Raw genomic sequence first — 24,194 nt, forward strand, 5'->3', positions numbered from 1 at the left:
AGATTTCTTCCTTATGTCTAATTTAAATAATGGAGAAGATCAGTTCCACTGAGCATGACAGTATTTCTATCCAAGTGCTAAATATATCAGGGAGGGCAAAAATAACACTATAGTTCTTCAGATGGGAATTATATCCTGAAATATTCTCCTTCGTAGTTTTGACAGATAAGAGCTGATATTTTTTAAACTCTTTCTATCATAACTTATGTAACTAGATATTCTTATTTAATATATATATTAAATAATCCTATGAGTCTCTGTGGTACACAAGAGAGTGAAAGAGAAAAGGGTGTAAAATTATCAAGCAGAATTCTATTGATTGATTTTATATTACTCTAAAAATTATTATTTTATCCCATTGTTCCCTATTACTTGCATAAGAACCTTTTTATTATTATTATTGAAAGAAAGTTAAATGAGAATCCATGTTCACTTTTTAAAAATATTTATTACTTTGCATGACTTTTCAACTTAATTTTGTGTTTCTTCTGCACTAAGACATCATGCTATTTCTCCTGACTTCTCAAATTAATTTACTCCATAAATATTTATTGCACTTTAAAATCAATATAATATTTTAATATTGTAAAATCAGGATCGAAAGAAAGTCTATTACTGGAATGTACCACCTCACTATTTAAGATTATTTAATTTTGTGGTCATTATTCAAACTTATAACTGATCTGATTAAATTCAAAACCAGTTGACTAAACCTCCATAAATCTTCAATACCTGATGTGCCACTTTGATGTTTATTTTATCACTTATAAGTTTTATTTAAAAATTTAAGTGGAGAAAAAGCAGTTAAAGGTACAGGCCAGAAGCCTCACATGAAATATATCATACATAAGAATCCTGTTGTTATTTATCTATGAATACTCCACCAAAAGAGCAATACCATTCACACTGAAGAGGGGAAAGAGAAAAACAGGCTATACATCACCAGTAGGCCAAGACAGTAAAACTGATCAATCACATCAATAAATTCAGGCATCAAAACACGCATTACATTTTGCTTTTATTTTTTTTTAATGTTCTAAACAATAAATGTTGCATCTAATGCTCTCTCTAAATTTCAATTCAACTAAATATAACTATGTATTTACATTTAGCTTTTTTAATCCACCACATACCTCCATAATGCTGCATAGACAACTGCTAGGGTGATCAAAGCCAAGCATGAAAGACCACTGCCTACTATTAAGGTCACTGATGGTGTACCAGATGATTCCATGATCTGTAGGTTACAACAGACAACCATGAAGAAAAAAACATCTTCCAGCAATTAAAACAACAAGTTAAAAGAAAAAAAGCAACAAAACCAAAATCATAAAAGCAGCCACATTGTCGCAGACAGTTTCAGTAATACTACTTATGAAGCAGAAATCAACTTAGTTCCAAAACTGATCCATACATAACTCTGAGATCTGCTTAATACATTCCTCAGAGGCCTTTGAGCTTTAAAATGCCTTGTAATACCTGCATGATACTTTAAAAAACGAAGTAGTAATATTACAATGTAACAGGAGACTATGGCAGTAGTACAAGTTTAAATGACTCCCCAGTTAACATTAATTAAAAGATACATTTCTCTTGAGAAGTAGCAATATTTAAGATTGTGCATTAAACAAACAGCTTGGTTTCACTGTAATATATTAAAGATCATCCAGTAATTTGTCCCAGAATTTGATTCATGCTTGTTGCAGAATTATCAAACTTTCTGACTTTTAATAACTTTGACTTCAATCCACTATTCTTACATGCTTAATTTCCTTGGGCTCCTGATTGCCTAGAAGAAATGGTAGGATATCTATGGCAACAGTATCATAAGTCTTCCATTAAAAAAAGCCTCAAAATCAGAATTATTTCATTTGTACTCTGTATACTAATACAAAATGAAAAAAAAAAAAATGAATGACCTTGAAAACAAAATAGCTTTCCCTTCTAAAAAAGAAACTATTATCCTCAGATATCAGATCAGGTTTTTGCTCTGTAGGTATACGTGCTCATGTCCTGAAATAGACATGGGTTTTGTTAATACATATGGAAAAAAATTTAGATCTAAAAGTTTGAAAGGATATCGTGCCTGGTTTACCAAAATGCTTTTTAAAGCTTTGGGGATGTATTGTAAATTACATTTATCAAGATATCTTTTGTCACCCAAATAGGAGATAAGACAGATGTACTTTTAGGCCAGATCTCAGGCAGTAAGTAGTATTTTATTTCAACCACTTTGTTCCAAACTGATTTACTTTGCTATTAAAAAGATTCTGATTATACGCTTCCAAAACCAGGAAAATGAAATTATGCCTAGGCAGGATAACTTCACAAATATTTTCTTTTTAGCTATTTTTACTTTCAGTAATACTGGGAGTGTCTGCTTATGCACTTAATGTCCCCTCTTTCTCATGAAAACTTGATTATTTTTCTTACATCATATAAACAGACTACATAGAAAATCTGTGCTGAAAATGTCCAATGCAGATCTGCAATCTGTTTAACTACAGTATCTAAGGTTTTCCTACCAAGAGCAATAATAAAGCCTTGTACATTCCCTTAATTGTTCAATACAAAAGTTTTCTACACATTTGCACCACAATTATAAGGCTTTCTCTGAAATATTTATGGAGTTCGAGAGCATGCAAATTTCATGAGGAATTACTTATATCACAGAATCTGGAATTCATTTATCTGAGACACTGTAGACACCAGGAGACTAACATTTGCCTACCTGCAATATTAAACAATTCCTCAATGCAACGTCTGCAATATACCTGAGAGGAAAGCTGGACCAGCTCCCCCTCCCCCCGCAGCCCCCCCCCCCCGCATTGCCTTTTGCATTAAAACTGGGTTTTTTCCCCCCCTTTGTTACTTACTATTTCTCTAGGTTGCTGAGCCAAAATGGCGAAGGTAGAGAGACGATCACATAAGCATTTCGTATGGGATGCATCGGTAAGCACAGTTTTACATCCCTGGGTGGACCAGGTTCCCAAAGAGTCGTTCCTGCAAAGGAGAGAGAGAGGAGGGGGTGGGGGGAAACGGGGGTAATTACGCCTGACGGCCGATTCGGTGAGGAGACAATGCAGTTCAGGCGCGGGGAGCGAGCGGCGGAGTTCCGGACAGCGGCGCGGTACTTGTTGTGGGGCAGCGCCGGGCCGGGCGGGGCGCGGAGCTGTCCGGCCCCGCGGTGCTGAGCGCCCGGCGCGCTGCGCTGCGCCGAGCCCCGCCAGCCGCGCCAGCAGCCGCCCCCTGCGCCGCCAGCCACCTCCGAGCCTCACCAGAGCACTGCGAAAAACTCATGGGGGAAGAGGGGGAGGCTTTTCCTCTCTCTCTCTCTTTTCTTTTTTTTTTTTTTCCCCTTTTCCTACCAGCTCTGTTCCTGGCCCTTTTGTAAGAAATGTGATGTTCGGTAGTTGCAGTGTCTTTTTTAGTCCCTTCCCCCCCCCTCCTTCCCCGGTGTGTGTGGCTAGGTTAAAAGCATGTGGTTCTCAAACGCCTGTCTGGGTTATGTCAGTTGGACCGCGAGATGCTTCATCTTCTGTTCTGACTGCTATTTTTGCTGAGGATTTGGGGTTTTTTTTTGGTTGTTGTTTTTAGCGACCAGCCTTAGAAATTTCACCCTGGAAACGGCAGCATCAGATGCCTCCAACTCTTGCCTTAGCTCCAGCAGAGGGGTGGATTTCAGTACAGCAGCACACATCACCAAAGAGACACACGAGTTCGCCCTCCAGACATCACTCAGTCAACTCGCCTTTCCTCAGCTCCCTCCCCCTTCTCGATTCTTTTTCTTGGGGTGGCAGCACCACTCTAACCCCAAGCCAAAGCAATCATTTTTTGGCACCTTTCACCAACCACCCTTAAACAAAACAAGATGATTAACACAGCCCCCGAATTCAATTAGACATTCAATATGCTAATACAAGGTCTGAAACCCACCCTAGCAGAACAATAAAAATGGTATCAACCCACGTTTTCTTTGTGCGAGCAAGAAGGAGAGGAAGAGAGAAAAAATCATCTCCCCTTTTTCCTGCACTGCCGGAGGGGGGGGGGGGGAGAGAATAATTTCTACGGGAAAAGGGGGCTGGTTTACACTAAAGCAAACATATTATCTTTACATGTGTTATGTTTAGAAAACAACTAGGTTTCTTTCTTCTTTTTTCCTCCTCCTTCCATGTCCAAGGAGCAACTGCAGTGACTCTGCTGCCAGCAGCAGCGTGTGCGCTGTCAGTTCCTGTCCATTTCACCTCAGGTCACTAAATGGCTTGAAAAAAAGGAAAAATGAAGGGGGGAAGAAACAAGGTGGGGGAATAATAATTTCCAGTCCCTGTGACCACCCTTGTTTCACCTCTTCTGCCTTGACAACACACCTATGTAAGTGATTCTATATGCCAGGGCCCTCATGCAAAAGCAATTTGTTATCCCAAGCCTGCTCTCAGAGTGCAGTTCACCCCAGGCTACCTCAGCATTTTGAGCCACTAGTTTTTGAACACACCAGATGTAACCCCTACACACTATTGTCTTAGAAACAGAATCCTGTAATAAATGAAACAAAAAGCAACTGAGGGAAACAAGTGAGAGAAAATCACCAATTCTTCAAGCCACTAAAGCGGTTTATTAGCTTTCCTTCACAAATTGTGTCTTTCAGAGGGCTATAGGCTAAATCAACATCCACTTTGAAAAATATAGTTACATATTCTAAATCGGAAGCATTATCTTCTGGATAACTTAAACAATTCAGTTTATTAGCGTTCCTGTCTCTTCTCTTATTGTGACACACAGTTAAGGCCAAATGAAATGCATTTATCTGTGCTGATTAAATATTACAGATTGATAGCTTAAGAGAAATTGACGTATTTTAAAACAAAAGAATGGTATTAGTCATCCTGAGAATAAGATTTAATAAATTGAATTCAGCCTGTGCTGAAAAGCACTGGATGCAGAATATGTCCAGTTAGAACTAAATCCTTACAGATGGTGTCCAATGCATAAGAATTAGACAAGTTCTAATTATAAAAGGTAGACAATCACAGACACCAGTTTAGTCTAAAACAGAACATCTGTTACAATTATAACTATATTTAAATTAGTATAAACCATGGGCAATCCAGCAGGTTTAGGGGGGCTCATTCTGTTCTTCAAGTCACTTGCACAAATACAAAATTCCAATCATACAGTAGCTGAGCCATAAATACACTACGTATTTTGCAAAATTTTTTCAGTATTACTGAAAATTTTAGTACTGAAATAAAGAAAGTATTTTAAGTGGATTCAACAATAAGGTAATGATTGACATGGCAGGAGCAGAGTCAGTCTAATATGGACACTTTTTACATTTTATTGTTAATTTTTTTCAGCGATACACTTCAATTTCTCGCTTAACAGCACTGTGTTTGAATATGCAGCAGATGAAAATTCAGTGATTAAATATGTTCTTTCTCTCTTTTCTAACTGATGCAGTTTAAAAAAAACCCCACAAAACCTCATTAAAAATATATATTTGTAGCCTGTTGAAATTATGACTGACAGAAGCTCCACAGAATGTTATCCTAAGTCCATGAAGGAGATGGAGTAATGAGCAGAACCAGAAGAAAAGGGTAACTGCAATTTGTTGCATGACACTTATGCCAGCAGAACAGTAAATGCATGATTACCAATTCGCTCAGAGATGCTGGTAATTTTTACTTGTTGACATAAAGTAAGTATTTGGTTTTAGGTATAAAGTAAATAAGGAATGGAAATACTGAGTTAAAACTGTTATACTTAGAACATCTCGATGCTACACTCTTTATGAAGTCCTCCATTTCTGATCGGTCCCTCGTGTAATGCAACTCTTCTGGGCCAGCCAGAATCTATCTCATATTTAGAAGTTTTATTCCTTTTTGGTGTGATTTTCTTTGACTATGTGTCTAACATTTAGGGTGATCATATGAATATGCAAAAGGGTACCTATTATTCCTGTGGATCTTTCTTGTTATGCAGAAAGCTATAAAGGAGTGACAGGTACTATTAACACGTTCTATTTATATCAAGGGAAATTATTGAATTGAAAATATGTATCAAATATAGAGGTAGGTTCATGCCCATTATTGGCAATTTTTGTACTTTTTTACTGAGCTATGGATGATTTAATCAACCTGGCAAAATTCCCATGAGAGAAGTAAAGGAATTCCCAAGAAGCATAGATTTACCATTGCAGATCTTGTGTCATCCTGCAGCTGAGGGAAGCAGGGGAAGTAGGGGAAAAATCCTAAGTAGGATGTAATTTGGGCCCTTGCTTCTGTGGCTAATATGGCATATGCATCATAAAACCCCTCAGCTCCAATATTTACCTGCATGTGTGTCCTTCTCAGAGTAGTCTTACAGCTAGAGGAATGTTGTGCTGTCTTTTCAATAACCTTTCAGAGTTTAATATAAACTTCTTAGTTCTAATCAAGATTGGAAATATACTATGCAACAAAAATGATAGCCAAATGATATACATAAAATTTTAATCATGTATGATATAGAAGAAAAAATGTGGATTTTACTCTGACAATGTTACATGCAATATTGCATTATAAATTAATTATGGTCACTACTGAAAATGATAATACGACTTTCTCAGGTATTGCAAAGGAAATGTAGCTTACAGGACAGGAGCACTTTTGTAGAATAAAAAATTCATTCACAGACACAATTGCCAATCTGGCCAGGACTGATGATCAGGCCAGATTTGACATTCTAGCAACTACGTTTCCTTTATTTTGCAGTATTTTTCTTGGTCTCATGACACAGTTTGCCATTTACTGTTTATTTGTTTAAAAAATTAATAATAAACATATCTTACTAATTGCACTGTTTTGTTTACTTTAACATATTGATATATAAAAATCAGTTATGACTTTGTTATCAAACCCACTCAACAAAGGACTTCATCTCATATTGTACACTTTCTGTGTTATTAGTTTATTTTGAAGAAATGTTTTTCAAATTAAAGATTTAATTTTTTTTTTCAGGAAGATTTTCTGAGACAAGGAAGAAGGAACACTATTAACTACTTTTTTCCCATATTGGCAACTAGTGATCCAAGTAGTTGCCCGGGTTTTGATCATCAGAAGCAAAGAGTTATCATCTTGCTATACATATATGATGGTAGCTCACTTGAATAATTTCTTTGATGATTGATATCTGTGGTTAAAGTAGGATAAGAAAGCTTCTTAATCATTAAGTTACATTACTTAACAGCAAGAAGCTGTTATTTAGGTATTTAATTACAGCTTTGGTGAAAGCAAGCTACATAAAAGTTAAGAATTTCTGCTGGGATGATTTTAATTCTGTTTAATTCTTGAGTATGTATATTTTTATATACTCTTTTTCTGTTCAACTAGGTGCTGTTTTTCCTTTAGGACAGATTTCGGTATTCCAACTCTATTCTCAGTAAAGAATGATATATAATGATGAGAAGCACATGGAAAATGCAGATATCAGAATTTTTTAGCCTAGCAAAAGGTAAGAAAGAAGCTCATGGCCCTTATGAGTAGCAGACTACAGACATTACTGTGCCTGTTCAGGTGTGCTAGCTGGCACATTAGTGAAGATAAAGTCCTTCCAACACCTGCTTACTTCTTTACACCTGGACCTAAAATCCCAAGGAAATCAGAGGGAAGGCTCAACTGCAGGAGTCTCCTTTCAGTTGTGCATGTCCATATATCTGAGACATGACCTAACTCTTAGTATGCACAATTTTTAAAAAAAAGCACAAAGAAAAGGTGGATGCAAACACACTTTCCTTAATAATGTCAAACATAAAGCTGCATTTTAAAAACGTATTGTTTACCCTGAAATTGTTAATATGATTAACATTATGTCATTATGACCCAGGGCTTTCTTTCCACTCACATACTTAGAAAATCCAATGTATTAAATAATAGAAATGAAAATAAATAAATTGGAAAAAAATACCTGCCTTATGACTGTATGTCTGAAATACTTGGAATGTCCCAAAAAGGATGTCTGAATTTGTGTGGTATCAGAAAAAAAAGCTGGGTGATGAATATCTTATGACTGGATCTCCAACTAGAAAACTTCATTTTCCTGAAGACTGAGGCCACTTTTTCTATTCAGTCATTGAATTGTTTATTTGTCCTCAATGACATATCTGTGAATTCCCTTTTTTGCCAAAGAAAGTAGAAATCTTTGAAAATTTAATTTTCTTGCTGATCTTTATATCAAAAATAAATCCTATATGAGTAATTCTTTTGTAAAATGAATGTGTATCTGGGGTGGAAACCAAGTTTTATTTTAATATGATTTAAACCAGATGAGATATTAAACCCTAAAAAGTAGGATTTGTAGCAGAGTCATTGTAGTTACAAGCATGCGTTGTTAGATTAACTTTCTAATAATGAACAACTCACAGCAAGGTCCATGGGAAGGATCAAAAATTGGTTACCTGTTTGGCTGCTATATATAAATCATTCATGAAAAGGGGAGATATATGGAAGTGAGTATTAATGCTTGTGGTAATATGTTATTACTCTTTATACTTCCCCTTCCAAACAGTTTAGGACATGATCTATCACACAATATCTATGAACTGTGCTGTAATCAATAATTCCCCCACTAATAGCATATTGCAAGTATCAATGTGTAAAATGGAAGGAAATTCCAAAGAAATTATAAGTCAAAACCAGGGTGAAAAAAATACTGGAAGTTTCCTGCCTCCTACTGTATAGTTCCTGATTACTGGTCCTCTGTAATACTGCTACCACGCAGACGTATCATTATTAGAGGTATGAGATTCATCCATGTTTTTGAACAGCATCAGACAAATGACAATTGTTCAGCTCTGTTTCTGTATCTTAAAAAGCCTAATGAATCAACATTTGAACGACAGCATTCTTCTGCCTTTCTCAAAATTATAGAGAAAAATCTCCTAAGAAGATGAGAATCCGTGCACTGGAGGGAAAGCAATCACTTTCCATAGCTTTATGTATGTCTAACCCTGTAGAAGCTCTCAGAGAAGCAGCATAGAAGTACTGGGCATTCCTCCAGCATACAAGGATGTTGGCATCTGTTGAGAATTTATAAGAACTGTGTCTTTTTTCCTCATGGACCTCCAGAATGAATGGAGCAGACAAGGGGCCACACTTCCCTTCCAGGATATCTCGTCCCAAGATGATTTCCTAGAAACTACAGGAAGCAAAGTTCTTATTGAACTCAATCAGACTTACTGTGTCAAATTGGTAAACCATACTATTTGTGATTCTGTGTTCATGAAACTTCCTATTGAACTTGATCACACTTACAGTGTTTAGGTGGTAAACCATATTACTTGTGAATCTGTTCATGGAAGTTCTTATCGACCTTGACCAAATTCTGGTGTTGAAGTGGTAAACCACAAAATTTGTGAATCTGTGATTGAGAATGAGACCCACACTACTTAAGCATCTGGGATTTTAGTGAATGCACTGGGCTTATAGTGCTGAATTGGTTATAAGCAGAAATAAAGCCTAGCTGCACCCAGCCCCTCTGATCTCTGAGGACTAGCTGGAAAGCAAAAGGTTTTATTTTCTACAAAATTTCTACACTCTTATGCAGCACACCCCTCACAAAATCAGTAAAATCTTTCATGTTATTTTGTTTAGACTATAAATAAATATGTAGATTTATGATGAACTAAGGAAAAATTGTCATGCAGTGTTTTCCAATTGATCAACCTACAAAATCTTTCACACTGTACTATTACTCATGAGGCCTCCTAGCAAAAAGGAACTTTGTAAATTGTATATTGCCAGGGGCCGGGAAAGATTAGGAGTTCAGAAGTTTATCCTGGAAATTAAGAATGTTAAAGCCTGGGTGGTGGTTGTAGCTATTGTTAATATTTCTTTCAAATGACAGGCAATAAAGCATAGTATTGTTAGTTCAAGTTTCAAGGCCAGCTGCGATCAGCAGCAAGAGGAACAAGTGTGAAACAAAACTGAGGGGAAGTGGCTGGGCTTCCACCAGTGTTACTGTTACAACACCCTATGCTATCCTAGATTGAAAAGACAGATAAAACTAAAACCAGTACATGTCCAGCCTCCTCAGAGTGTGCTTTGGATTAGGCTCCAGAGATGCCAATTATAATGAAGGCAAAAAGTTAAGACACAAAATGAGAATGGCAGAAGCAAATATGTTTAGTGGTCAGGCACTGAAATGATGCTCATTGCTCTGGTGATGCATGAGAGAGCTGAGCTCTCCTTCAGAGGTAGATGTTCACACACTACCTTTCAAAATCTGGAGTTAGGTTCCCCTCAAAGATGGACAATGGAGAGTCTCCCTTTTATCTAACAGCTCAATGGTTCTGAGATAGAAGAGATGAATTCCATTTCCTGCTCTGCATGAGGGGTGTTGAATAGGTACAGATTTGCAGTGGATGACCTAACCCCAAACTATAGCACATTCGGATTTGAGAGTACTCTCATCCCTTCTTGTTGAAGCAGAATTATGCAGAACTACACAGGTAAAGCAAAGTATGGATTTTGTAACCACATTGCAAGAAGACAGGGATTGGCACCCGCATTTCAGTTCCTGCTTCTTTCAGTGTTACTTACTCTGCAGATTGAGCATTCAAACATCAGTATTACACGCTGTCTGAAGATCCTCAGGTTTCATACTTGTTCTTTCATATCTTAGTTGCATGACTAAGAACCCTCCTAGTTGTCAGCATCTCCTCCCCTGTATCTTGTGATACCACCTGCTGCTCTTACACAATCCTACTGTGTATCCTACAACAGTTACCCGTGGGTTCTCTGAAGTACATGCTGTGGAGTCATGGCAATTGGAGTTAAATTATCTCAGTGTACAATTTTAAAGAAAGAAGTAAAGACCTTTTCCTGTCGCCATGAACTTTGAAAACAAACTTAACTCAAGCCAGATTGAGACAAAACAAACGATCAATAAAAAAAAATAGGACACAGTTACAAATGTGTATAAAATAAAAATAATAATAAAAAAGAGAGAAATAAAATAAGACAAAAATAAACAAAGAGGAATAAAATAAACTGACATTTGCTCTACTGACATGGGGATTAGGTTAGGAGTATGTTTCCTCTTTTATCCAGTTGTTATTATGCAAGATTTCCTAAACATTCAGTTTATAAAGATTTCTATTTTCTCTATATGTTAGGGCTCAGGTTATGTCCTTTTTCTTGTGTAAGGCACTTGCTTTTTATAACGAATCCTTTTTTGTAAGTCCTTCCCAGGAGCCTAAACAGATCTAATCTGTTTTTCTTCAAATGCATTGATTTCTTTCTTATTCGGGAGATAATCTGACCACCCCTTTTAATTAAAATAAGTATTCTATTTCTTCCTGAGAGATGTCTCTTTGTTAGATCAGATGTTATCTTGTGTACCTGACTGGCCAATTAACAACTGCTTCAGTAAGAGTAATCCTTATCTCCCTATTCTCTCTTTGGTGAATCAGCCAGCATCCTGACTGAACCTGCACCAAATCTTTTATTGGTTATCAGGCCACACATTAAAACCATATTTGATACAAATACCTCAGTAGGGCAAAGGCATACAGCTTGCTATTGGCTTTTGACTGAGATCAGAGACATCCTAATTAGCCATTTTGAGGTGAGAGTTGTAGTGACTGATGCTTAACATCTTCAGTTGGGTATCTTTTCTTCACTGAAAACCTTAACTACAACATGTAGAACAGAGTAGTCTTTCCCTTTCAGACAATCAATATTTACTTATGACATGAAAGAATAGGATTAATGGTGAATAGAGGGAATTAGAGAAGCTTCCTTACTCCAAAATGCCCTACAGCCTGGACATTTCATTCTTACAGCCTGGAGATTTCATTCTTACAGCATGGAGGTTCATTCCTGCTGGAAAGGTTCTTAATCTTGCAGTGATGAGACCTCACCTTGGTCTCATCCTGTCCTGGGTGAGCTTTGTAACTACTGAACTATTGGACAAAAAACCTGTAGTATAGGTCTTCATACCTGCACTGTCCACATTTTGTGTATCAGCCAATTCACTGCTAAGTAAAGGCCACAGTCAAGAATGATTGAGGGATGAGCTTCTAGTTAAGGCTAGCATTTAAGTTAATGGTAAGGTTCTCCTGGGCATGTTAGAAGAAAGACTTGGTGGCCAAAACAGCTTCACATAAAACTCATAGGAACCTCTGGATTTACGATTCTCTGGAGTTGTATAGTGACTGGAATAGAGGTCTCCCAAAGTCCATTAAGGACTGAGTGGCAGGTATCTCCCTAATTCATACAATAACTGAAACTTAATTAAAATGTGGCAGTGCAGCAAATCTGAGCATGCAGTTCAGATGCAGTGACTTTGTAAATCCCCAGCTAATGAGGAATGTAATGCAATAAAGATAAATAAAAGGTTTTCTCATAGTTTTTATTATGTGGTTAAAACCCAAAACTAAAGAACTCAGATGTTGCTAAAGCTGATAGATGTAAGATACATTGAAAACTCTATAATACAGAGAGCAAACATTGTGATGCATTCACAACGCAATACACAATTTGCATTTGTAATGATCATATATCTAGAATTGCCAGAGAAATCTGCTACACTGAACAGTGGGCACACAGGATTTAAGTCCTCTTACTCCTCTGATAAATCCATTTCTGCTAGTCTCACGCCAGCTAGATTGGGTGCTTAGACAAATGTGACTGATGGCATTAAAAACTGAATAAATTGGTTAAGAGGCTGGACAAGTGCTTTTATTTCACAGTCTAAAAAAAGGGTATAGAAAAGGTGTTGGGGAGTATATGCCTTAACTAGATGCAAAAGAAAAGGTCTGTCTGAACAACAATTACTAGCCTATTCACTTTCATCTCCTGACAAAATTTTTGTTTCTCTGTATCTTCTTATGGGAAACAGCACAAGAAGAATACCCAGTACTCTGCAGGTGCAACAGTTGTAGCAATGGGCTTGTCTTCTGTCAAGTGACAAAGCTGGTATACTCTTCAGCCTTCAGGTGTGGTAAAAAGGGATGAAAAAAGTGTCCCACAATAATCAATGTTAATACATTAATGATCTACCCACATTATACAGCTTTCAACCGAAAGCCTTAAAACAGAGACAGACAGTGTCATCCTGAATCTCAACATAAGGTAGAGATCATCCCTAGGACTGAAAGCCAAAATAAAAATGTGAAGGTAAAGTATTTCTAGGTTCAAAAGAAAATGCTTCCAAATACAGGGCTATACTTATTTCCTTCTATCTCTACATGGAGGTCTCATACACTATTTTTGATGTTTACATTATATCAGATCATTTATCATATGGAAAATATGTGTAACTAAAACATATACAGTAAAGTTATTCAGGTAATGCTGCAGTTTTTGCAGACTGGAATCAACTCTCATTGGCATGAAAGGCATATCTCAAGATGCCTGTCTGTCTGTCTGTCTATCTGTCTGTGGTGTGTCACATAGATGTGGCATGCTTTAGTTGAAAACTCCAAATCTGAAATGTCTTTCCCTTCAGTCAGATATAGTATTGCAAGCAAAAAGTGCTACAGCATCTTCCATTTTGAAGTAATTTGCTTTCTGCTATGTTCTTGCACTATTTGATGTTTTAAAAGTGCAATAAATAAAGAATACAATTAATTTAGATTACACTACTTGATCTGAATTATATACAGACTACTTAGTACATGAAGCTTATTAGCTAGAATATATCTCCTAGAAATTACATAATGAGAGCAATTGCAATAATCGTCTGTGCATATACAGTATTCAAGAAATGTCATGAATCCACTTCATGTCAGTGCTTGCTGTATATTGATTGGACCTGTCAACTTCAACGGAGTATCCTCAGTAGAACTCACATCAGAACCTGGCACTATATTTTGATCTCTCAGACAGCTAAATGATATCTAAAATTACATATAAGCAAACATCTTTCTATTGACTATGCATTGGAGAAAAGTTATGTGTATATTTTAATTCAAAGATGCTTGAGCATGTCAAGCACATGATGTGTTCCTCAGTTATATTAGTTTTCTGCAGGGCTTTGGAAATAGCAAAACAGAAAATATGACTATGCCACTAAAGAAGTCTGCGGTATGCCCACATTTTGAATGCAGCATGCAGTTCTGATCTCTTCCTAACAAACAGAATCTAGTGGAACTAGAGGAATCTCTGGAGGACATGGGACAGCTTCTGTAAGGTAAGTCCCTCCAGTCTGAGTAAGAGGTGGTCAAGGGAGGTCTGATAATGTCTGTAAGATTGCCATGGTGAGAATGAACCAGAAATGATTGTTATTCCTTTCATATAAGATCTAAAGGCATTAAATTAAATTATTAGGCTGCATATTTAAAACAAACAATAGGAGGCATTTTTTTCTCACAGGGCATAGTTAAACTGTGGAAATCATCACCACAGGAGGTTATAAACGACAGAAGATTATGCTAACTGAAAGAGTGATTAGATAAATTCATAGACAAAAAAATCTTTTAAGGCTACAGCACCCAAAGATAAAAAATGTGACTGTACACCACAAACGTGTTGGAATTTAGGAGGCATACCAGTAGAATATCTACTAAATAAGTACCTTACTATTAAGCACTCTTCTAGGCATTTGTTAACAGGCTCTGCAGCAGGCAGGACGCTGGGGCTAGAGTAATCTTTTGCCTGTTCAGCCCAGCTTATAGTTTAATTTTTATTCTTGGTTTAAAGGATTTGTTTTCAAATGAATTGCATTTCATTTTTCTTGTTGTTTCACACTACATATGTGTTGCTGAGGTAACCATCTCCACTGATCCAGTACGATCAGCAGTGGAGCGCTGCGGCGCAGTGCATAGTGGGGTTTCCCAAACCGGGGGAATCTCAAGGGAGCGGAGAGCACTGCCAGGAACCCACGGCTTGTGTGGCAGTGGCGGATCAGACCTGGGCAGGGCCAGAAGCAAAGGCAGCCAAGCCCTTCACACCTATGAAAGAATCCCTTAGGGAGCACTGTCAGCCAGGGCATGGCATGGCAGTCAGTGCAGAAGGGCATGGAGGAAGGGTACTGAAGCCCTGCAAGTTCAACTAGGAAGCAATGGCATTCACCTGTCAGAAAGCCACAGTTTCTCTAAGCTCGGCACCCAGCATGACTGATGCAGCTGCCAAGACAGTGCTCTGGGTGGAACATGCTGACACCCAGGTGAAAAAGCTGCAGGGTGTGCCCTGCGGCAAGGAGGAGTGAGTACACCTGTGGGAGGTGTGCCCAGGTAAAGGAACTCCTCTGCTTAGTGACAGAGCTCCAGGAGGAGGTGAATAGGTTGAGAAGCATCAGGAATTGTGAAAGAGTGAGCAAGACTACTGGAATTCCATCCTATTTTCCCTGGGACAGGCCCAATAGGCAGACAGGATGCATGATATGGAGGATTTCCTGTGCTCCCTTCCCCTGGCAGAACACAGTGACTTAAGGGATAGGGGGTAATGCCGATAAGTTTTTGCCTAGTACAGCAGGCACGTCTGCTCTGTGACTTTCCAGGTGCCCTGGCATAATAGGTATGAGGCTATGCAAGGAAATGTTAAAGATGCAGGAGTAGGCCACCGCCATGTGCCAAAAAACAAACTGGAGGGGAAGAAGACTGGTCTGTCTGAACAGAGAGCTTTGGCTGGAATGCAGGGTAAAAAAGAAAGGGAAAGAAGAGGCAGGTAGCTCAGGAGGACCACAAGGATGCCATGAGATTACACAGGGAGAAAACTAGAAGAGCTAAAGCCCAAGTAAAACTTAATCTGGCTTCTGCTGCAAAAGACAATAGGAAAAGTTTCTACAAATACATTAGCAACAAGGAGAATCTCCATTCTTTACTGGATGCAGAGGAAAACAGAGTAACAGAGGGAAAATATCCCAGCCAAAACCAGGACAGGTATTGAAATGCCTTCTTTGTCTCAGTCTTCAATAGTATGACCAGTTGCTCTCCAGGTACCCAGACTCCTGATCTTCAAGACAGGGACAGGGAGCAGAATGAAGCTCCCATAATACAAACAGAAATGGTCAGTGGTCTGCTACAGCACTTAGACACACACAAGTTTATGGGGTCAGATGGGGTCCACCGAGAAGTACTGAGGGAGCAGGCGGAAGCGTTCACCAAGCTACTTCCAATCATTTACCAGCAGTCCTGGCTCACCAGGGAGGTCCCAGATGAAGTTGGCAAATGAAACATCCAGTTACAAGGAGGACCAGAAAGAGGACCCAGAGAACTACAGGTCTGTCAGCCTGGCCTTGGTGCTGGGGAAGGTGATCATCCTGATGCTGGGAGCAGATCATCCTGAATGCCATTATACAGCATGTATAGGGCAACCAGGGGATCAGGCCAAGCCAACACGGGTTTAGGAAAGGCAGGTCTTGCTTAACCAACCTGATGTCCTTTTGTGACCAGGTGGTCACAAAAGTGGATGAGGGAAAAGCTGCGGATGTAGTCTTCCTGTACATTAGTAAGGCCTTGGATACTGTCTCCCACAGGATTCTCCTGCCCTTGAGTCACAACAACCCCATTCAGTGCTACAGGCCTGGTGTAGAGTGGTTGGAAAGCTGCTCAGCAGAAAGGGACTTGGGGCTGCTGCTTGACAGCCACCTGAACATGAGCCAGCAGTGTGCCCAGGGGGCCAAGAAGACCATTGGCATCCTGGCCTGTATCAGAAACAGTGTCCAGCAGGTCCAGGGCAGTGATTGTCCCTTTGTACTCAGCACTGGTGAGGCCACACCTTAAATCCCATGTTCAGTTTTGGGCCCCTCACAACAAGAAAAACATTGAAGTGTTGGAGTATGACCAGAGAAAGGCAACAGGGTTTGTGAAGGGTTTGGAGCACAAGTCTTCTGGGTAGTGGCTGAGGGAGCTGGAGTTTTTTAGCCTGGAGAAAAGGAGGCTCAGGGAAGACCTCATTGCCCTCTACAAAACCCTGAAAGGAGGTTGCAGAGAGGTGGGAGTCAGTCTCTTTTCCCAAGTAACAAGTGACAGGACAAGAGGAAATGGCTTCAAGTTGCACCAGAGGAGGTTTAGATTTGACATTGGGAAAGATTAGGCTTGTCAAGCACTGGAACAGGCTGCCCAAGAAAGTGATGGACTCACCCTCCCTGGAGGTATTTAAAAGATTTGTATATGTGCCATTTAGGGACTTGGTCTAGTGGTGAACTTGGCAATGCTGCGTTAACAGTTGAACTCTATGATCTTAGAGGTCTTTTCCAAGCCTACAGATTCTATGATTCTATCATTCTATATGCATATTAAGCCCAAAACATAGTGCTGAGACAGCAGAATCTTAGCTGAGCCTCTATATAATGTTGAGGTGCAATGACATCCTAAACTTACAAATTAAATTTCTTGGCATCACATAAGTGGACATTGACCAGAATGAAATCTTTATTGCTTTGCATTAATGTTTTATCTAAAACGAGAGAGAATTTCTTATGTCCTAAATTTTATAGTGTGGAATTGGGATTTTACAAGTGTATTCACATCCTGAAATATATTACAGTATTCTATTGAGATATGTATGTGTATATACATCTTAGGCATCAATAGTTGATGTTGCAATAGTGATACTTGTTATTTTATCTCATCTGATTTTGATACACTTCTTGAGGACTATTTTTAGATTTACCCCAACAATGACTTCACACTTTTTATTCTGTGCATGATCCTAACTGTTAAGATTGTTTAAGCAGAAAAATATTTGCTGCTTTTCTTCATAACGTTGCCTTTCTCTATATAAAATTATACCTTCTGACCCTTAAAATGGTCAAGTTTTAATCCCAAGCCAGTAACATCTACTCTGTATTTAAAAATGTCACTGCTTTTAAGTCCAATACCTAGTAGTCCTGCAGGGCTAGAGGCAATAACTTGTAAAGGGACAAATCCTCAGCTTTGCAATTGGACTCACAGACCTTGCATCTAACCCTGCAGGGCTGTCAGCTATCAAACTTTGAAGTCATGACATTTTAAAGAAAACGTACGGAGAAGTTATTTTATAGGAACAGAAAACTGTTTTTAGCTCACTTCAGAAAATTTTTATTGAGCTTTCTTGCCCTATGCTTTTAATGAGTCAGATATCTAGTTTTACAGGTGGATACCTATGAAAATAGTACTGGTAAATGCTTTAAAGAGTAACTTTTTCTAAAGGTTATATAATATAAACTCATGCAAATATGTAAGCACTTTTGGAAAAATGGAGGAATGAAACACTCAAGGTCAGAAATATAGAAACAGTGACCTTAGCTGCAACTTTTCTCATATTTTAATGTCTAATATCTTTTTATCTTTCAGGCCATCTTATATTAAAACTAATTAAAATTATTTCAGCATTAGTTGAATTAAAGCATCCTTCATTTTCAGTGATATGTTAATTAATACCAATATGTAGTACAATGCAAACTGGAATTTCCTGCAGATTCCAGTTATAAGAACACTCACTCCAGTACTTTAATTCTTTATGAGATGTTAAAAAAGTCCACTTCAGAAAAATGTTAATTCACTTGCTTTAAAACTGCAAATATTTGACAGCTCCATAATTCTAAGTTTCACAAATTTCCAATTTTGAGCTCATTTAAATATAGAAAAAATAATAAAAATTAACAGATTTTAAACAGAATTAATTCCACTTCTACTGAACGTATTTTCTTCGAAGTCTGGGTTATTTTTAACTTCAGCAACTTTAACTCTGGAATAACTTTCTGTGACAAAGTTATTTTAAAATTCAGGTTTTTAGTGCAGGAAATAGAATTCAGAAATGCCATAATCCATTGCTTTTCTAAGACCATGGTTCAGCATAATATTTAAATATGTCTATAACTTCATGTACCAGTGATTTCAGCAGATTTACTCATATACACAAAGGCAATCACATGCTCAACTTTCTTGTGAAATTACAGTCATTTTCATCACAGAATCACAAAATATCAATGAATTAAAATTCAAAATAGGTCTTTAAAGTAAGGATTTCTGGTCACATATTCTGGATGGCAAAATACTATGCTGCTGTACTAGATAATCAGAGCAGATTTGTCTTTAATTTTAATCCTAATCATCTTTTAAAAATTTAAGTTCAAATAATGGATCTTTATAGTGCCAGTATAATTTCTATCAATAATGTAAATTATAATTCATTATTAAACTCAGAATACAGCCGATACCGTAAATAGATTTATGCTACTTCAATAGCTTTTTGCAACAATTTGCAGAATTAGGAATCAATTCCAATTTGATTACAAATAATAATCATAATCATAGAAACAGGCTTCTCTATCAAAACATGTTTTAGAGGCCCCTCTGCACATGTAATGTAATTCCCTTATCAGCCTCTCCTCTCCAATTACTAAAAGAAAAATGACTGATAATACATCTTTCCATTTCCATGACCTAGAACTATTTGGCTTGATGTTTCTCAAATGCTTCAGTTCCTAAGAGAAGTCAGCTGAAGTCTAGAGTACAGGTACAAGGTCATGAATATGACTTGTGTTGAATATCCAGGAAAAGACAATTAAATATTTGCTAGTAGTTTTAAAAAATGTTTCTTTGTTAAGCCAAGTTCATGTAACACTGTCCCACTAAATTTTCACTCATTACTCTTCAATGTCATCAGGAAAGGTACATTTAGTGGAAGAAATCCTGGTACAAAGTCCTGGTAGAAGTCATTAGACTGCAAGAAAGATCATGCTGCTGTACTTTCTACCTGGATACTGTAGTTGTTCCATGAGTGAAACCATGTGAAACTCATGAAATGTTTCACTGCCCACATGAAACTGTTTGATGGGAGAGAGTTCCTCAGAAGTATCCATTAGAAAAATGAACGCTTACAACTGAGAGAAAATACTATTGACGCAGCGGCCCTTGTACTACCTATACTGTAAAAGTGAGAATTGTGGCATAAAAGGTAGGGCTTATTGACAGGGCATTGCTGGGGATACAAGGATGCCAAGGCACCTCAAGAAGGACTGTGATCTGGAGCAGCCAGGAGGAAAAGAAACACTGCATTACTTGAGATGGGTGTCAGGAAAAAGGGAAGCTTATTGCATAATGCCTCTGTGCATATTGTGCTTATTCCGTCCAAGAAATTCTTTTATGTCTCCACATAGCAGATGGCACTTTAATTAAAAGTTCTGTAAACTTTCCCAAAACATCTTTGCGATTTCTGTGTTCAGCATGTTTATGTACCTCCCCCAGAAAATTAACGGGTTTTCAAATATTTTACCCTCATTTAACAATGATGTATGTGAACTTCTGGTCCACAATGAAGGACAAACCCAGCACTACCTGCATGATGTTAATATATGTTTTGCTTGACCCTGTAGTAACTGTGGTGTATACAAAGTGTGATGGCAAAGTGAGGAATGGGATAAGAACGCGAGGGAAAATTGTCTTGGGCGTGAGGAATAAATATTTAGGGGGTTTTGATAAATAAGTTTTCTGCTTGCAATTTTGTTACAAGCTTATGTTGCAGAAAGTCATATTGATTCATATACTACATTAGAAAATATTTTAAAAGAGCAGTGAATTTTAAGAGTGGAATTTGATCCCAAATCATGGAAAAAAGGTGTGTTTGTAAGTACAATACTTTCCTCAAAACACTTTCTGATTTAAAAGTAAATTGATGTAGTCTTTTAATCAACTTTGTAAAAATTACTTTAGAAATAAATGTAAAGACTAAAAAACCAGCTGCAACATTAGACTTCACTGATGCTTAAAAAAATAGTCTGCCAGTAAATCTTACGTTTTCCTCTTGAAATTTACTTGTTTACATAGTATTTTTGTTCCTTGGATTGACAAAGGAAACCTTGACAAGGCACATTACTGTTCAAACAACTGAGAATCTGAGCATTCACACAGTTGTGTATGCAATGTTATACATGTAGATAGTCCCATTTTTAAGTATTAAAGTCCATGAATAATCTGGTTCTAATGCTACCATGTATATAATAAAAGGGTGTTTTTGACAGCTGAAAAGCAAACGACAACAGCAACCTGATTGTAGGTTGCTAATTCTGTGGATATCTTCACAGAATTTAAATAGGAATTTATCTGATTATGTTATGGTGGACAGCACACAAGTCTGCTTCTTTATCTGTACTCATGTTTAGAGATTTCCTGAAATTGCTACCAGAAACTAAAAAGGTCACACTAAAGTTTCATGAAGGTCTTTCTGGATATATTGTCTCTGTGTCCACGAGGCAATATATCAAACACTGTCATAAATGCATGTACTGTAAGCACTGCTTTCCATGACAAGTAAGTCATCACATTAATGAAGGGAAGAGGCCTCCAGCTATCTTGTGACTCCTACATTTTTCCCTTTACCAGCTTTGGGTCCTTTCACAAATGCACATCATGCTTTATATGCCAGAGGACTAGAATAATTGTTTTAACAACGTGTTTTTTTCTTTTGAGTAAATGAAAGGAGGTTGCTTCTTAAAAGAAAAGACAGTATATAAAATTACCAAAGCTTTCTTTTGGAAAAGTAAATTCTTCACTACCTCTCAAGGGAATTATGTGAAAAGCTCATGCAAACAGAATGTGTATATTCTTATGACTCCAGCTATGAAGTTACAGCCACATACCGTATTTCATTCTGTATTCACTATCAACCACAATTGCTCCTCTTTCCAGGTAATCTTTCATCTCTACAGTTCCTCTTTGGAATCTCATTAGATTAATAGGTCACTAAAACATTGTTTGATCATATTTCTCAACCATCTTTGTCAGCTTATGAGTCAACTCTGCAACATATGAAAGTCACATCACTTTTTACACTCACTTCCTCTAACATATTTTAAATATTTAATGCTAAGAAAAGATTTATTCCTTCCCACCTTCTCTTCTGCATCACAAGGTAGTTGGTATTTTAATTCGAGACTAATATGAGAAGTAACTAGCTACATAGATTTCAAACTCATCTGACTGACAGATGTACAAAATCAAACATACAACAGATAGGATGGTTGGAAGAAGAAATGCAGAAGAAATTAACTCTTGGACAACTAAGGGTAGCCTGAACGGGGTTACTGGTGTCTTACGATGCCAAAATAGACCCAGCTAAATACCTGGCATTTGATTATACATTGTTGACAAATTTTGTGATCTGATGTTTAGACTTAATATCTTCTACTCTGCCTAGTGTCCCGAGAAATGTGACACATAAATATTCCCCTTCCTTTGCAAGTCAAATGAAAAAAGAACTCTATCTGTGTCTTGAGAATATTTTGACATTTTAATCCTCTACTGAAACCAGACATAAGGGCAATTTCCAATTTAACATACAATGTTTGATGAAAAAGAAAAGCAATTGGAGAGAGCAGAGAAGTAACAAAGAAGATCAAAGATCCAGAAAACACGACCTATGAGAAAGGCTGTAAGAACCAGCATATTTCATTGTGGAAAAAGAGAACCTGAGAGGAAACATGACAACAGTTTTCTCATGTATAAGAGGTTGCCAGGAAGAGGAAGGACTGTCCTGTTCTTTTCCACCACAGACAGGAAAAAAAGTGCTGAGCTTAGACTGAAGCAGGAGCTAGTGGTGAAAACTTCCCAACTGTAGAGACAGTGAAGCCTTGATCATACTGCCTTGGGTAGCTGTGGAATCTTCATCATCTCAAGGGTTTGAGAGTAGAATTTACAGAACGGTCTGCTGGGAATGGGTGAGAGGCAAGGGTAAGTGATCTCTTGAGTAACCTCCTTCACTATGTGCTACAAGCTGTTCATTTCTTCTAAAGGGAGCTGCATTTGCTGAGCACTCCTGAAAGTGCTGAAGTGCCTTCCACTACCAATGACTGTAATAGGACAGTGCTTCATCTGGTACATTTGAGCATAAAATTGGGAACTGGACAAGGTAAAAGCCTGGCAATTTATCTGCATGGCTTAGAAAGCTGCATTACTTTTTTCTTTTTGTTATTTTTTTTAATTGTGGTATGCTTGTTTCAGGATTCGTACAGATGTGACCTAATAGATTTCAGAGCTGAGCAGAACTGTTTTGCAAATGCAAATGTAAGATCCAAAGACAGCTGAAGTAAGCAGAAGATTCTCAGCTGGCTTTGATGGCTTTGGAGCAGGTCCACAGCATGTGAGTGTTCAAGGTTGTACGTGGCTTTTGTGTGTGTGTGCTGAGTAGAGGACGAACGAGACATTTGTACTGCCACTTAGCCTGACTTTGAAGTGTTGGCTTTTTGTAGTTGACTCAGGAGTGTATTTAAACTGCCTAACTTAGGAACTGAAATTCCTGTGGCATTCAGGCTCAAGACAGAAAAAGTGAAACTGCCTAATCTCTGTGGACAGGCTCCCCATACGCCAGTGAAGAGACTTAATCTCTACGCTTGTATGAAATACTTATTCTAATTTGGATACATACTTTACAATCAAATTGAACATGTTTTTAAGCATTTGGCTTATCTTAAGCATGTGAATGCTGCTTCAACAGCAACATAATACAGAACATAAACCAGAGTATCATGACTCACAAAAAAGGGAAGTAAAGTTTAAACATTTAAAAGGTCATATTTCATTTTTAGATGGTGCAGAAGCTATTTTGTATGTTCATAACAGTCAATTGGAAGCAGTTGAATTTTCTTAGTAATTTGTGAAGCTAATTAGTTGATACACTGAGAAATCCAAGCTATAAAGCACACCAATCAATGATAATTGGCAGTCAAATCAATGATAATAAGAAATAGATTTGATGATTTTTCCAGTGTTTTATTGTTCTTTATAGGGACACAATAATATTACACAAAATTGATTTTCTGCGTAAAAGTTCTCCTGTTAAGTATTGTATTCATTGTATGGAAAAGCAATGAGATTTGTAAAAGGGACTAATAAATAGTTCAAACAAGGTTCTTTCCCCCCCAGACTCAAACTCAGTCTGTTTAACTTAGTCATGAAGTGGATAAATGATCCATCCCCTAATTTTCTTACACAACGACCTGCTGTGAGATACAACGTTTTCTGTGAAGTTATTTAGAGTTGACAAGCCATATCACCTCCCAGGTGATAAAAAAAACCAAAAGTTTTTGTTTTGTCATTATCATTGATCTGTGCATACAACTCCTGTTGAGTTAAATAGAAACTTTGTGAACCAAAAGAAGTACATGCTAATACTGTAATACATTATGTATAAACAATTAAAAAATGGAAGCCAAAGTGACTGGCAATTAGAAAGGACACTTTTTATAAAAGTTGCATGTTTTCATTAATTTTGCCAAGAGGCTGTGATTATTCT

The 24,194-nt window shown here is 37.6% G+C and overlaps 1 protein-coding gene across 1 annotated transcript in view; it reads right to left on the reverse strand.

The window, feature by feature from the left end:
- ADGRB3 (adhesion G protein-coupled receptor B3) overlaps positions 1 to 24,194 on the reverse strand; it is a 464,549-nt gene that overhangs the window by 102,450 nt on the left and 337,905 nt on the right. The window contains 2 exon segments of the mRNA XM_032681525.1: positions 1,134 to 1,237; positions 2,877 to 3,003. Coding sequence (XP_032537416.1) covers positions 1,134 to 1,237; positions 2,877 to 3,003 — 231 coding nt within the window.

Source organism: Chiroxiphia lanceolata, chromosome 3 (assembly GCF_009829145.1).
Source record: "Chiroxiphia lanceolata isolate bChiLan1 chromosome 3, bChiLan1.pri, whole genome shotgun sequence".
Lineage (NCBI taxonomy): Eukaryota > Metazoa > Chordata > Aves > Passeriformes > Pipridae > Chiroxiphia > Chiroxiphia lanceolata.